General features: G+C 40.9%; 1 protein-coding gene across 2 annotated transcripts; it reads left to right on the top strand.

The window, feature by feature from the left end:
• The first annotated feature begins 19 nt into the window (after positions 1 to 19).
• On the top strand, positions 20 to 14,303 carry patz1 (POZ/BTB and AT hook containing zinc finger 1). Of its 2 annotated transcripts, XM_008408785.2 has the most exons (5): positions 20 to 3,550; positions 5,472 to 5,535; positions 5,620 to 5,791; positions 7,013 to 7,177; positions 9,689 to 14,303. In XM_008408785.2, the coding sequence occupies exons 1-5, from the start codon at positions 2,316 to 2,318 to the stop codon at positions 10,165 to 10,167; spliced, it is 2,115 nt and encodes a 704-aa protein (XP_008407007.1). In that variant the 5' UTR covers positions 20 to 2,315; the 3' UTR covers positions 10,168 to 14,303. The 2 variants fall into 2 exon arrangements, with proteins under 2 accessions (XP_008407007.1, XP_008407008.1); XM_008408786.2 differs by lacking the exon at positions 7,013 to 7,177.
• The last annotated feature ends 1,856 nt before the right edge of the window (positions 14,304 to 16,159 follow it).

Consider the following 16,159-nt stretch of genomic DNA (forward strand, 5'->3'; position numbering starts at 1 on the left):
CTGGAGGAAATTTTTTTTTTTTTTTTTTTTTTTTTTTTTTTTTTTTTTTTTTTTTTTTTTTTTTTTTGTTCTTTCTTTTTCCCCTCCTGATCTTGGGAGCTGTGAAAAAGTCCTGTTGTTGAACTTGAATTGGGAAACGAATCTGGTAGCATTCCTTTCTGGTGTCCACCTTAATCTCCTCCCCCTGCGATAATGAGAAAGGGCCACTGTTGGGGGGGAGAAGTGAGTTACTTGGTGCACTCTCCACCATATTTTGAGGTGTCATTAGTGGCTATTTCCCTGAAGAGGTTAAGAATAGCAAGACACTGATGGAGGATGCAACAAGCTGGTTGTGCCTTTTTTTTTTCTTCTTTTTTTTTATTTGGACTTGCCCCCCTCACTCCCTGTTTCCCTTTAATTTCTTCCACTGTATTCTCCAGTCCGGTGTCACAAGAATTCAACACTGCTCACACTGTCATTTGAGGGTGTTTGGGATTCAGTTTATGTGCTATTAAGTTATAAGAAGCACAAATAGAATTAATAAATAAAAACTTGAGTAAAAAAAACAACTTGTAAATGTTTTTCTTTTTAATACTGGTTTGTTCTTAAAGCACCTGTTTTTACATTTTCCAGATAATCCTTTGAATGTTCAAATCAAAGGTCTTGAACTGCACTTGTTCAAATCCTGTTCAAACATGCATTTGTCTACACTGAAGTAGTTGACTGGTTTGTTCAGCTTGAGCTGAGGATTACAGATGGTACTTTGCTGTGATGGAGCAAACTGCATGATGCAGAGAAGCCCTTCCCTTCAAACCTTTGAAATAATTCTGTATTGTAATGGTTTAGTATTTTAACTAAACCATTTTTGAAAATGGGGCTTTCAACAGTTTTTAAAAACTTGTCAATCTGATTTTAAATCATTTTACTGAAACTTGGGAACTAGAATTACTGGTAATACAGTTGAGGGTTTGGGGGGGGATAAAGGGAACTTCATATAGGTCTGTATCAGCAATGGGAATTGGATTTATACAGAACTGGAAAGCAGTATCAGGTTATATTTAACCACATACACTTGTGTTTAATATTTTCAGATCAAACAAATGATTCAAATTATCTCAAATACAAGATGTTTTCATTGTTTTATTTGGGGATAAAAAGCTATTGAAACCCAACCTGGCCCAAGATGGAAAAATAATTCACCCCCCTGTTTAATCCACTTAGCACTTTGTAGTGCTAAGTGCTATGCCTAGGATTACTGCTGGGCACATAAAAGGAAATGATAGAACCTTTTCAGCTATATGAAGTAGGCTGATTTCAAAAATAAACCTTGTGGTCAGATTGAAATCAATTCAAGAATAGACTAAACAGCACCAATGATGTCGGTCACAAAGGGTCACTAAGCCATTTTTGAGATGTGATCTATTCTTGATGAACTTGAGAAAACATTGGAAATTACCCAACACTTGTTGGGTAATTGTTTTTTGTTTACATAGATTGCAATACAGAAGTTTAGTCACATTTTTACTTTTATTTTTCCCTTTTAACAGTTATGAACAAGCTTAAAGTGTTTTCAGAGATATAAGGTCCGCTTCAGGAGATCCGTCCTGCCCACAATCATCAACAATGCAATTTCATTAATTTGACAAAACGAGTTGTATTTAATTTCCCTTTGGCATTAAAGTATTTTTTAATTAAATTTTAAGATCATCCAAAGTCCCACACTAATATCTCACCCCAACCACTGGTATAATATAAACTTAAAATGTAAACTCTATAACATACATATGCTGCTATTTAAGTGCAAATGTGAGCATGTTTATTCTCACCATCGTTTGTTTCTATGTGCTTTAATTGGGTACAGTGTTCATTTTGAAGGCGTCTGTAGAGACAGAAGGAAGGGGGGGGGGGTCAGTTTGGTTGGGGGAGGTGCTATAAAAAACACAGGAAGAACAGAGACCTGCGTGTTAATGTTTAACCTGAAAAACATTAAAAAATCCCCCGCGGTGCAGCGCCTCGAAGTAACCAACCTTGAAGGCAGAAAACATGAAAACATTTTTATCTAGTATCAAACTACACGAGCTCTTATAAACCAAACAAGAGCGACCCCCACCCTTTAAGAAAGCAGGGCCAAAGTTCACAGGAAGCTGGGGGGCTGCCATTTTTCCCCTGCTGCTGCTGCTGCTAACGTTTAACGGTAGATGCTAAAGCGACGGGAGGGGCGGCTGGTTCGGGGCTTTTCTAGCTAGCTGGCCTCGGTGGATCGAGACCGTAAAAGCGTAATCTGTCAGTTCTCCGTCGGTCGACGCCAACGACCATTGTTGTTTAATGAATTCGGTATGGAGAAGGTAGCGGAGCCGTCTTGGACCTCTTCGTACACCTACCAGGTGAGCAAGCACAGCGCGGAGATGCTACACAACCTCAACGTTCAGAGGAAAGATGGAGGCAGGTTCTGCGACGTGATCCTGCGCGTCGGCGAGGAGAGCTTCCCCGCTCACAAAGCGGTGCTGGCCGCCTGCAGCGAGTACTTCGAGTCGGTGTTCGGCCGTCAGACAGAGGGCGAGGGCGACGCCAAGGAGCTGGAGATGCACACGATCAGCCCGAAAGTTTTCAAAGACATCCTGGACTTCGCTTACACCTCCAGGATCGTGGTTCGGCTGGAGTGCTTCCCGGAGTTGATGACGGCTGCCAAGTTTCTGCTGATGCGGTCCGTCATCGAGATATGTCAGGAGGTCATCAAGCAGTCCAACGTCCAGATCCTCGTCCCAACCACCCGGGGAGGAGAGGCCAGCCTCTTCCAGGCCGCGGGGGCCACGGAGCTGGGTTTCCCCGTGGCTCCGCCGGAGCTGGTAAACGGAACGGGTATATTGTTAAACGGCCAAGGCTTTGTGAACAGCACGCAGATGCATTTGGACCAGAGCGGAGACACGCCAGCAGTGCTGCTGGAGGACGGCTGCGAGTCGTCGGTGCCGATGTTGGAGCCTGTCGAAGGACTCTCTATGTCCCCGTCGGCGGAAATCACGGGGAGCATGTTTCATCACGACGCTGGCTCGCCTGGATCCAAACGGGGAAGAGGGAGACCGAAGAAAGAGGCTGTCCACTTTAATCACATTAACCAGAAGGACAACGGACAGCTGTTCCCCTGCGGGGCCTGCGGGAAAGCTTTCACAGAGGCGTCTCGGTTAAAGAACCACGAAGCGCAACACGGAGCCTCCACCGGGGGCGTCCACAGCCTCGGAGACGGCCTGTCAACACCGGGGGGTCTGTCTTTACTATCGCAGTCCGGGCTGCTGGAAAACGGGGTGCAGCTACCCGGAGGACTGGCTCTGGACAACAACCGCAAGCGGGAGCGGACCAGGCGGCATGTGGGTTGTGACATTTGCGGGAAAGTTTTCCGGGACGTGTATCACCTGAACCGACACAAGCTGTCCCACTCCGGGGAGAAGCCGTACGCGTGTCCCGTGTGCGGGCTGCGGTTCAAGCGCAAGGACCGGATGTCGTACCATGTTCGGTCCCATGATGGCTCGGTTGGCAAACCGTATGTGTGCCAAAGCTGTGGGAAGGGTTTCTCCAGGTGAGTTGGATCCCACGGTGAGAACAGCTGCTGCTGGTTCCTAGAGAATTTAATTTGTACATAACCAAGAACCAGGGCTGTGTACAGTGTTGTAAATTAAATTTTTTTTTAAATAGCCTGACTCCAGTCACATGACCTTGGTACCGTGCATAATAATATAAAGTTTAGTGGAAGGAAAAGGTGCGAAAGCAACAGGGAGATGACTGCAACTCATGATTGCCTCCATGCCATCGATCCAGTAGTTAATATTAAGGAACCCCTTGCAAAGTATTGAATTAATTTACTCTACAGTACAAGTACATGACACATTTTCAATAGGCTTGATAGTTCAGCATTAAAATACTTTATTGGTCTCAATTGGTAAAAATATTTTTATTACATAATTACTAATTGGCTTATTGACTTTAAACCATAACCAACAAAATTAAGAAACAACAATGCTTACTACGTACATGTGCGATGAGGCACATTTTGACTTGCATTACAGTATTGGATGCATTTTAAAAATGTTTACTAACAGTAAAACAACGTATGTTGTGATCACGTTGCTATTCTCTAAATCAGAAAAGCATAAAATATTCCTGCTCCTCTCAGAATACAGCAATACATTCTATGGATTATTAAAGTTGTGTACTATACAATATTTATTTTGAGTTTGACGCACAATTGTAAGTTAAAAAAAAAAAGTAGCATGAAGCCCACATTTTGTTAGGTGATATTTCCGAATTTGTGTTGTAAATAAGGGAATCGAATGGCAGTATTCTTTCAGCCAGTTTGCCAGCAGTGCACAGCAACATGTGGGGGAGAAGCAGCGCTGCAGTAAGACTCGGATCATCCCAGTCCCTTTCCCTCAGGTCTCATTAAAATGCTGTTAAACAAAATAAAGTATGTGATCTAAAATCCTGCATCTCTTGTTCACGACGTCAAGCAGAGTCCAATCCAGCTGCAGTAGGGATTTCTTCATTAACAACTGAGGGATGCCTTCATAAGCTCCGTATATAAAAACTGTTTTAAAATAATTCAGGTGTCTGTCTCCCAGATGCCTAATTTATTTATTTTTTCCTCAGTTGTCCTTAGAACCCAGTGCTGTGCATGTTTTAGCTGTTTCCCTGCACCCCCAACACCTGACTTAAGTGAATTGGTAATTAACAGGCTTCTGCAGCACTTGGTGGCGCCGCTGCGGAGGTAATGCAATCATTTCAATTTGCAGAGAAGCATCTGAAATGTGAAGGGCAGCGGTCCAGGAGGACAAGGATTCAGAACCGCTGCCTTTTTTTCCACCCGTTTGATCAGCTGTTAATCTTATTCAGACGTGTAAACTAGTCTCCAAAAAGGTAAAAAAAAAATATTTGGAAAATGGATTATTTAAACAAAACATTTGTTTAACCATGATGCTGTACCATACTAAACTAAAGCAGAATAAAACTCACTAGAAAGATTGTGGTAAACGACAACAAAGCAACCCATGCCGTGTCAAAAAGCCACTGCAAATAAGTGTTTTTTTTACGAGACTCAAACACAGCAAAGAATATGCCTGTCTAATATTTAATGGCAATCTGCTCCATAATTTTGGAGCCAACTGACTGATCCCAGCATAAATTAATTGCGATAATCTAGACAAGTTGTGAGAAGAGCATGGTTTTTTATTTCCAAATTATGTTTTGAGATTACTTTTATAGATTGGAAACCTGCTGTAACTAAAAAGACCCGTTTGTTGTATTTGAAGTCGATCTGGTGGTTTACAGTAAATTTGATTAGGGTGTAGAAATTCAGCGGCTCCTGTGGAGAATACACAATCCTGTGCAAATTGTGTTTAACGTTTATTGTGGATGTCATGGTAATCTGCAACAATTGATGCTGTTTTTGCTGTAAAAAAAAAAAAAAAAATGCAAGTTTCATATTTTTTGCACTTTGCTTACAGACCTGACCACCTGAATGGACACATTAAACAAGTGCACACGACAGAGAGACCCCACAAGTGCCAGGTAACCATCAGCACTTATTGTTAAAACCTTTGAGTTTAACGGTGACATGTGAGTGTTTACGTTTGCCCTCTCCGCGCGCTTCAGATTTGTAACGCCTCCTTCGCGACAAGAGATCGCCTCCGGTCGCACCTCGCGTGCCACGAGGACAAAATTCCCTGCAAAGTTTGCGGCAAGTTCCTGCGAGCCGCGTACATGACGGACCACCTGAAGAAACACAGCGAGGGAACTCACAACTACTGTGGCATTTGCAATAAAGGTAACTGTTGCCAAAGCCTTGAACCGTTGCAAATCTGAGTAACGGTTTATCTATTTTGCCGACGAGAATTCAGATTTACGTCGACTTGTTGGACTAAATGTGGGAGAAGGAACCGCTCAAAGGTGTTTTATTCGCTCGTTCCAGAAATAGACTGTGCGTTTTGTCTCCAGGTTATCGGAGCTAAAATTAATCAAATGTCTAAAAATACACATTGAAGGCTCTTGTCAAATGACTCCTTACTGTGGCGCAGAGCAAGTTGAACTTGATACATTCTTGCTATGTCTCAAGCAGAAGTTGCACAAATTCTCCTTGTCTGATTCATGATGGACATTGTTGGGTCTGAATCTGTAGTAATCGTGAATGCCACAGAATTTTCTTTTGAGACTTTTGATAAAATCTGTCTGTGTAAGATTATTTGAAAAAAAAAAAAAAAGCATCAAGGGAACTGTGGATCCACCTTAGCATTTGTTTTTGGAGTTCCATACTCCTCACCTCCTGTGAGCTCAAAGTGTTGTTGTCGCTCCCAGACAATTTTCTTAGTTGGATTCTGTGTTTTATTATGACTTATTTTGTCTCTTAGTGCATTTTATTCATTCATAGAGTTGAAATTTAAGCTGTTAACAATGTCATGCCTTGCTTGGAAGATAGTTGGTTACAACATCATAAACTTTACAACATTTATTTTCCATTTACAACCACAATTTTTTTTTTTAGATTTTATGTGACAAACACAAAATGGCACATCATTTAGAACACCAACATGCAAACTGCAGGCTGGGATTCAAACCCAAGACCTTCTTGCTGCCTATAAACAGTTTCACCAACCAGTTCACTTCTTCTTCTTTTTTTTCCCCACGTCACAATAGCACTGTATTTTGTGCTGGTCTGTTGCATAAAATCTTTAAGAAAAAATGTATTAAGTACAAGTCATTATAGAAGTTTGTGGTTGTATTGTGATGAAATGTTAACGCTTTTGCTGGGCAGTGTCTGCTGCAGTCAGAAGCAGAGCTACGTAGCTCTGTGCTGGTGACTTATTTAGGTTTGGGTGGCTGGAGGTTTGTCGTTTTCAGTTGTTGGTTTGAACCATTGTTGGAGTCTGGTGTTAATTCCTGACCCACGAATCAAGAAGTTAGCTTGCTGTTGCTGAAGGAACCTCTCTTGCAGCCAAGGCTTTGACTGTACCGAGCAACTGCCTTGTTCTTTATGTGTTTTTGGCCTCAGGTTTCTCCACTGCGTCCTACCTTAAGGTTCATATAAAGACGCACCATGGCTCACCACTGCCCACTTCTGCCACAATGCACACCTTCCCTGATCCAAGGGGGGAGCTGCAGCTCCAGATGCACAACGGCACCCCTTACCAAATGGGACGCCAGTGCTCAGTGGAAGGCAAGCAGTCGCCCACTCGCCTCCTGCCACCTCCACGGCTTGTTGTCATGTTTCTGGCTGGCACTGGCTACAGAGAAACAAGCTGCGCGTTCGCCACGTATTTTAACTTGGGCACGCCTCAGTTGCTGCTTTCATGCTTTTTATTTTAAAACATTCACCATCGCAACTTCACTCGCAAAGAACAGTGAGAACATTTTCTGTACTTTATGTCCAGAACAGTTTTTTTTTTTTTTTTGACTTTTACACTGCTGATATCTTGCAGCCGACTGTAAATGAGAGCTGGAAAAGTGTTGCAAACACCGACATACTTGTGGTCAGTTATCTGGAAGGCAAAAATAATGATACCACTCACTGCATCCACTCATAAATAACACCTTCCCCGCCCCCTCAAGACTTTTATTTCTTGGAGGGACAATTTACTTCTTCCTAAACCAAAGCTTAGATTATGCAATAAATTGATAGAGAACATACGAGATTATTCAACATTTTCTCTAGCGCTGATTTAAATGACCGAGACGTGTGTCACATTCGCCTGTGTGTGTGTGTGTGTGTTGCTGTCCAGCATGGCTATGGCTGCTGAGTTAAGTGTGCGTTTCTGCTTGGCTGGTTCATGAGCAGTTCTCTCACCTACGCACACTGATGCATGATCGTCCTGGAGTGTGCTCCATATGCCCCTCCTGGATTCACTGGCGACATTTCTGCAGGGGAAAACCCACAGCATAGACGCAGCACACCGAGAACCAAGAGTCACAAGTAGATAAAAAAAAAAAAAAAGAAGCATAGGCAGATTTATGTTCAGCTATGTGCATTTACACAAAGCAAGGAATTGTAATGATTATCTTTCTAAAAGGTGCCAAAATAATTGTCCAGTGCCTTGGAAAGTATTCCTACTCCTTGAAGCCGTTTAGAATTTATCACAAAATTAAAGCTACAATTAAAAAAAAGCGATTGTGTGATAGACTGACACAAAATAGTGCGTGATTTAGATGTGAAAGAAAAATGCAAAATGTGTTTTTATTTTTATGGCCCCCTGACTCAGTGCTCTGTAGAGCCACCTCTCACTGCAGTGGGTGCTTTTACAAGTGGCTCAATCTCAGTCAGCTTGGCTGGAGAGCATAGACTACAGATTCTCACCTGGATTTAGGCCGCTACATGACTATGAATATGCTTTGATCTAGATCAGGGGCTTCCGAGTCCAGTTAGCAGGGGCCGGTGTCCTGCAAGTCTTGCATATTTCCACTACAGATTCGGATGATTGTACCATGTACTCAGCATGTCATTACGTTCTGTAGTGATTTGACAATTATTCGTCATTTGTGTGCTAAACTAATGTAAAATCCAAAACATTGAGAATGTCAGCCTCATAGTTTTCAGGGTGATTGTTAGTTTTCCTCCTAACATCACGTTGCCAAAAGGTTTACATTGGTCTCATGTAAAACCTTCCCTGCGTTTGCTGGGCCTCATACACGGATGGTGGCAGACTGCAAACAGGACTTCTTGTCACTTGCTTTCAAAAATCGTGTTCCTCTTGGTACCCTTCAATAAATCCCAGAAAAATCTTTATGGGGATATTTGTTCACTAATGTTATCTAACAAAATACAGGGACCTTCGCAGAGCTGAATTTATACTGAGCTGAAATGACTCCCTGATGAAGTCTGCTAACTAATGAATTGTGTGCTGAGCACAGTTGTTCGATCACTTTGGATTTAATTCAGAAGTGTCACAGTAAAAGGGGTTGAGTACAATCAGTCGGCTCAGTTTACAAGATGGTTTTTTTTGTTATTATTTTGTAAAAAGGAAAAAAAAACTAATTCGTGTAATATTCCTTCCACTTCCCAATTACGTACTACTTTGTGCTGGTCTGTCACATAAAATCCCGACAACATACACTGAAGTTTGCTATAGCGTGTCGAAGCATGGGAAAGTTCACGGGGCATGAATGCTTTTGGAAAAACCAGCTGGTAATTAAACGTTGAGCTATAAATTTTGACTACAAATCCCTTGGATATTGTTGAATCAACTGAAGCAGCAGGTTTTGGGGATTACCCTCGTTTTCCTTCGCAGCACTACCTGAGGAGGGATTGTTGCTGTTCGGACAATAACTCACCCATGGGACAATAGTTCATATCAGAGGGATTAAATCTTTGAAAACACTGCGTTATGTGTGCTAATCGGTTTAATAACTGCAAATATTAACAAGAAAAAAAATATGATGCAGTCCTGCAGGAAGGTTTGGGTGTGCATGGAGCAAGCATGGCTTATTGGTTGGATGGAGTGGCATAAATCCTGTTGTATTCTGGGCTGAGCTGCAACCTCTGTTTGTCCCTGAGATGTAACAGCTGCTGCTTTAAATTGGCTGTGTTATCAGTTCTTTGAAGTTAGATATGTCACAATCTGTTTTTTTTGTGTTTTTTTTAGTTTTCACTCGTGTCTCCTAATCCATGTCTCCCTTTGTCTCCTATTTCTGCTGCTTCATCCTCTCTCTACCATCTGTGCTGTTTTCACCGCAGACGGGCAGGAAAACGCCGGCAAGTGTCCCCACCTGGAGTCGGAGGAGTCGGATACTTCTCTAAGGGAATTGTCCAGCGTTGACGAGCTCAAGTCTCCGACCAAACCCGACGGGCCGGAACTTGAGATGCCCTCCCTCGCCTGCAACGGGGCTCCCACCGGGATTCTTGGCTCTCCAGATGCTTCTAAAGCCAACAGAGACCCCGAGAAGAAGTTTGTCTGTGGGATCTGTGGCCAGGCGTTTCGCACCAAGTCCTACCTCAACAAGCACCAGCACCGAGTTCACAAAGCCCAGCGGACCCACGGGGTCCCGGGGTCTGGCTTAAGCGAGATGGCACCCTCCCTATCGTCCCCCTTCTCCCCCCAACAAAACATGTCCCTCCTCGAGTCATTCGGCTTTCAGATAGTCCAGTCTGCCTTCGCCTCGTCTCTTGTGGACACCGAGGCAGGTCAGAGTGGAATCGAGTTTGGAGGGAAGTAACGGTTTCTCGGAGGCTTTTACAGGCCGCCGCTTGGCCTCTTCGTTCTTAGGACAAAGCCGGGTTGCCCACAGAAAACGCCCCGTGTTTGGGAAAAACTTTGCCTCAAGACTACTCTTTTTGTTTGTCTCGTTGCTTAACCTGCATCCAGAGTTTTTGTCAGAAACTGCCATCGAAGTCCTACTTTTCTATGTTTTCAGAGGCTAAAAAGGGGTGTGTTCACCATTTAAAGTTTGCGTGTAAAGAAATGAGTTTTCTTTTTTGTTTTCACTGATGTCAGTCTCTGAAGGTTACGTTACGTTTCTTTCTCCGATGGTTTTATTCTGAGCTTTCTCAGCTGCACAAATATTCTTCTCATGAGATGACTTATTGACGTTAATATTAGGTGTAGTTGCTAGCTTACTCACTTTAGCTGCTCTAGCCAGCTTTAAAATGGATCCTTGGCCATCCCAGCAATTACAGATGTCTTTACCTCAGAGCAACAGCAGGGCTTATATTTAGATTCATGTAATCTTTTTTTGTTTTTGTTTTCTGGGTGGGAATTTAAATTGGCTTCAGTTTTTTTTTGGTTACATTGTGAAGATGAAACATGCCTAACAGGCTGTCACTATTTGAGAACAAGAGATGCAGCATCCAATCACCCTGGTAAAGATGCAAAACTAACCTTAAAATAAATTCATCTGTTATTGCAGCAGCACTGAAAAAAAGAGGGGGAAAAGAAGACTTTCAATACTTCACCCTGTAGATTCCCCAATTACTTTTTTAAACCAATTTTCATGACTCTTATTTCAGGACAAACATCTCATTAGGGTTCACATTTTAAACTCTCTTCAGTATCTGAGATTAGCGTTTAGCACAAAAAGGCAGTTATTACTGACTTGTAAACTGTGTGTGTATAGAGAAAGTGAAGTCTTAACTTTCAGTAAGAGGAGGGATCTTTGACTACTCCCCTTCACACACTCTCTCTAGGCCCTTCAGAGGTCAAGGTTCTCTCTTATGCCGTCTTCTCTTCAGCTCTTCCCACAACGTTTCTGTAGGATTTAGGTCTGGGTGACTGAGATCACCATGGAGACAGATCGATCATGATTCAAATGCGTCATTTCTGTTCCCATTTGATTTGCTTTGTTAATCATCGCGGTATCTCAACAAATTCACGACGCCAACGTTTCTAAGCCCTGTAGAAGAGAAGCAGACCCACAGCATCACAGGTCCTCCACCGTACCTTTATTTTACACCAAACTCACCTGGAGGGTTTTTTTCCTCAAAAGCTTAATGTTTGTCATCTGGTCTAAACACACGGTTCAGGTTAAAGTAACCAACAGAGTTTGACAAACGTTTAGTTTTGGCAAGATAAAAATCGGTCCTCGTTCACCTTTCTTGGCTCCAGTTATAGTTACTATTTTAGCATAACTGACTATTAGTGTGGGAAAAACGAAGGTTAATAGCTATTTTTAAAGACTTGTAGACTTCTGAAGATCAACACACGTTGGATGTCTTTCCCATTGTGCAGAGTTGTTAAGAGAATTGAGTCCATCACATTGTGTATATACCTCAGGACAAGAGGAAGTCTGAAGTCAATTTCAATTTATGTTAATATTACATCACATTAGTTATTATAAAGCTTTTTTACATTTTATCGCAGGCTAATAATTGTATCATCAGATATTTTGTTCATTATTTCTAAAACTGAGTTGGAGGAAAGAAAAATGAACTTAAATATTGGATTTACTTCGTATCGAGATTATGCTGCAGAGATGGAGATGAATTTACTTTAAGGGTTTTCACTCATCTGTACCAGGCCTGCTGTACATTATATTTTCTGAAATATCAGTTTTTAAACACCCTCATACAGTTAAGAAGCACTTTTCAAAGGGACTTTCTTTGTTTGTGTTTTATGTGCTCATTAAATTGTTTAAAAGGAAAAAAAAACAATTCAAGGAAGAAAAGTCATGGATTGATTTAAATTTAGACAAACGTGGCTAGAGTTTGTTAAATGGACAGTGATCTGACTCTTTTTTTTTTTTTTATCTCCTCTCTATTTGATACTGCTGAACCAGAAGTCCTACTTTGATTACGTTTCTTAATTTCACTAAAACGCGTCCAAACAGAGGAGGAGACTAAAAGAGGAAATCGGGGATTCGCAGACCGATTTTAAATGGAAGGTCTGGATCATGTCCGAGTCTTTGCGTTAGTTTCTTGAATGAGTTAAATGCATGAAACGGGGACCAAGATCAGGTATATTTTCCTTATATATATTTTAAAAGATGTAGATTATATTTTAATAACTTATTCATACTCTGAGTTTTGTGTTTTGTTTTAATTTACTGTCAAAAATCTTGTTTTATTCTTGTGTTTTCACTTTAATTTATGGTAAACGGAGGCGTGAATATGTGTGTTGTGGAAGAGGTGTTGGGACGCTTCGCAGAGGGAGCGAGTCGCAGCCGACGGAGCCACCTGGTCAATGGTTTCACACCTTCATCATCTGGACTTTTCCTCTTCCTCTTCATCTTGTGCTCGGAGCCGTTTGTGCTGCATCCCGTTGCCGTGGGTCTCTCTACGTTAACGGCTCCTGTCCTGGGTCGGACGTTACACGATTGAGAGTCTTGAGCGATGCGTTTATGTGGCAGAGGCAAACAAGCGGTTCATTGAAAACCTCTTTTTGTGGGGACATGAGGAATTATGCAACATATTTTAATGGGTATGCTTGATTCACGTCAAAGGCATCAAACGTTTTGACATCCAGTCAGCTCATTTTCAAACCCTCAGTTTTGGTTTACTCGTCGCTCAAAGCTCAGCAGGAATAAAAGCCAGTAAACGTTTATGTTTTAAGTTATTTGGCTCTTGCTCAAAAAGCACCCGATTCTACCGTATTTCTGGATTTATCTTAATTGCTGCTCCGCTGTAGCCCTAATCATGACTCGCCTCCCTTACGTTTTCCTGTAAATATTTGAAGCTGAAGTACAATGAAACTTTTCGAGCACAGAGTCTCGCTCTGTCACATCCGCACGGTTGCGAAGCACCCACTGAACTTCACGCATCAGATGTATTCTCATACTTGCTTATTTTTGTTGAAGACGTGTATTGCGATGCAAATCAGACTCAGTCTAGCAGTTAAGGGCTGACGGTGTGTGTATGTGGTGAGTGGATGATGGATCTCGGTGTATGCCGTTTAATTATTTGTGAGTATTTTAGTACATTCCTATATTATTTATGGTTATATTGTGATTGTAACAAGTGTATATACCTTCCATACACACACACTCACACACACTCTCTCTCTCTTTTTATAAATATATATATAAATAGATAAATATATGAACCAACCTGTTTGATCTGTGTTTGTAAGTGGTGAGTTTTGTACATATACAGGTTTAGTTTCTTGTGTTGTTGGGAGGGATGTTAAGTTATGGCCATCTGAAGTGTAAAGTTCAGGCATGCAAGCTGAGCTGGGGACTGAATGTCGATCACTGGTTGGTGGCTGTAGTCGTTTATATTAGTTACACTGAACTATCTATCACGTTGCCGTGGTAGCGCTCACACTGCCAGCTGCTCGACTCTTTGACCAAGCTTTTTCTTTTTTCTTTTTACCCATTCTGCACTGGTGTTTCCTCATTTAAAGGTTTTGTTACATTTACTGTTTAGAACACCTGGAATATGCTGTAAAGAAGTAATAAACCTTTGTTTTAGACGTTATTAGGAATATATGATCTGTTTGTTCTTTCCCAAAATTGAATTATGATATTAATTGATTGTTTTTGGGTTAAATGTTTTGCTTTCTGCTTTTTGTCTGTTGCAAAGTGCCTTCCAAATACTGATTGTGCTCAGCAGTGGATTAATAAAAATAAAACGGTCCTTTTTCTTTTCTAAAGGGTAAAAATTGTACAGAGTGACTTGCATTGACACTTTTGTATAAAAAGCGCAAGATGTACAATATGTTACCTTGGTATTTTATCATTGTACTCGACGGGATTGCTCTTAAAAACACTTGAACTCTGTGTTTTGTTATGACGTCTGGACATATTTCATTATGAGCTTACTTTTCTATAGATATTTGTTTTTGTACTCTGTTATTGAGTCTCGTCTCAAATTCTTGGTTTAGAGATGAGAATCAAATAAATTGCAGCTGAAAATCTCCAAACATTTGTCTTGTGATTATTAAGTAGTTATTTTGCCTGAACTTTGATTATGCCACTTGGAAGCTTTCATGTTGTTCTTTTTATTTGTGTGTGTGTGTGTGTGTGTGTGTGTGTGTGTGTGTGTGTGCGTGCGTGCGTGCGTGTGTGCGCGCGCGTGTGTTTTTAAGACTCAGAGATGGACTTGCTGTTGCACACTGGAACATTTTCATAGTCTAAAAAAAAAGTTATCCTGGTGACAATTTTTGGGAGAAACATGAGAAATCTGGCTTGTGTACATCAGAGGCGCAATATTAGTCAAAGCTAAATTAATTGTACCTCAATTATTTGTTTGAATAACAAGTGGTCTGTAGCCACTGGAGTAAATTACAAGTAGACCTGGCTCTTAATTTTCAGAGGGGGGTGCCAGTTTACTTTAGTCTCCAAGCTACTGCACGTCGATGTGTGCAGTAGATGATCCCGATGAAGGACAGAAAGGTTAGGATTCATTCACAGCAACAGTGCAAAACTGCAACGTGTCATCGTTTTTTTACCTTGATGGATAACATGACGGTGAGAACGCACATGGTGACACTCATCAATAAATAACCGCACCCCATCAGCTTCTTTCTGCCTGCACCTTCTATCAGGAAGCACTGAGATACAGCAGGCATGATCATGACAGCTTCAGTTTTGCCGCCTCACTCAAATGGGCTTCCACAACAAGCTAGCTCAAAATGAACTAAACTCATATACAAGTGATCTCCAAAATGATTAATAACCCTGGCGATTTAGATTGAAAATATTTAAAACCAATAATACTGTTTCTGATAGAAAATGAGAGGGACATTTCAAAATTTATTTATTTAATGTAAAAGAAGTTTCAATTTGATGTACATATGTGTAATCATTTATGACAGAAGACTGACTGTTACACTGTCATGACTAGATGAGTGATGATGAATTCAGACGATGAGAACAAGAAAGTTTAGCAATATTCATAAGTGTTTCACTTAATAAAGGGTAAAAATGTCACAGTGTATAAAATATGCAATCACCAAGATTTGTGGTGAATACAGCAGTGAAACTGAGTGTTTCCTAAAAGATTAAAAGTTTAAAAGATCAACAGTGTTTTAACAAATATTTACAAAAGTTCAGGTTTGGACAATCCAAATCTTTTACTTGGTCTTCACCAGTGGTGGAGAAAGTACTCAAAATATTTACTTAAGTAAAAGTACAAATACACAGACAAAAATGTACTTAAGTAAAAGTCAAAGTACCACATTAACATTTTACTTAAGTAAAAGTAAAAAAGTACTGGCTTTTAAAAATACTTAAGTATTAAAAGTAAAAGTACTTGCTGAATGCATTGCCTAATCACTAATATCATTAAGTGAACCAATCGTCTTTAATTTTAATACATCAGTAATGTGCCATTTTAATGAACAATGCCACAGATAAAGCCTGTTTTTATTGAGTTTACTCTGTAACAGTTTAGACTTAGATATGTGATTCTATGCATCATAATTTCAGGGATGGAAACATCTCGTCTCCTGTCCTAACATAACATGAACTTCACTTTTTTGCCACACATTTATTTTGAAAGAAATCCAACTGGCAGAGGAGGACATGGAACCAAGGAGCCTCGTAGCAGAGTTTTAGTCTGGACCTCTGAACCCAAGACCAAATCAAAACCAGCACCCCGTGCTACATGACAATAACATTAAGTGCACCTATCAAAACTGCTTCTCAAATTGATCTGAAAGATTCACTTTCCCATAAAAACACCTAGATATTAAACACTTAGAGCTGAAATAAATTTAACCAGTATCAATTCAAACTCTTCTTCATTCTGTTTTGCTTCCATCTCTGTGCCACAATA

The sequence above is a fragment of the Poecilia reticulata genome, linkage group LG5 (genome assembly GCF_000633615.1).
Source record: "Poecilia reticulata strain Guanapo linkage group LG5, Guppy_female_1.0+MT, whole genome shotgun sequence".
Classification (NCBI taxonomy): domain Eukaryota; kingdom Metazoa; phylum Chordata; class Actinopteri; order Cyprinodontiformes; family Poeciliidae; genus Poecilia; species Poecilia reticulata.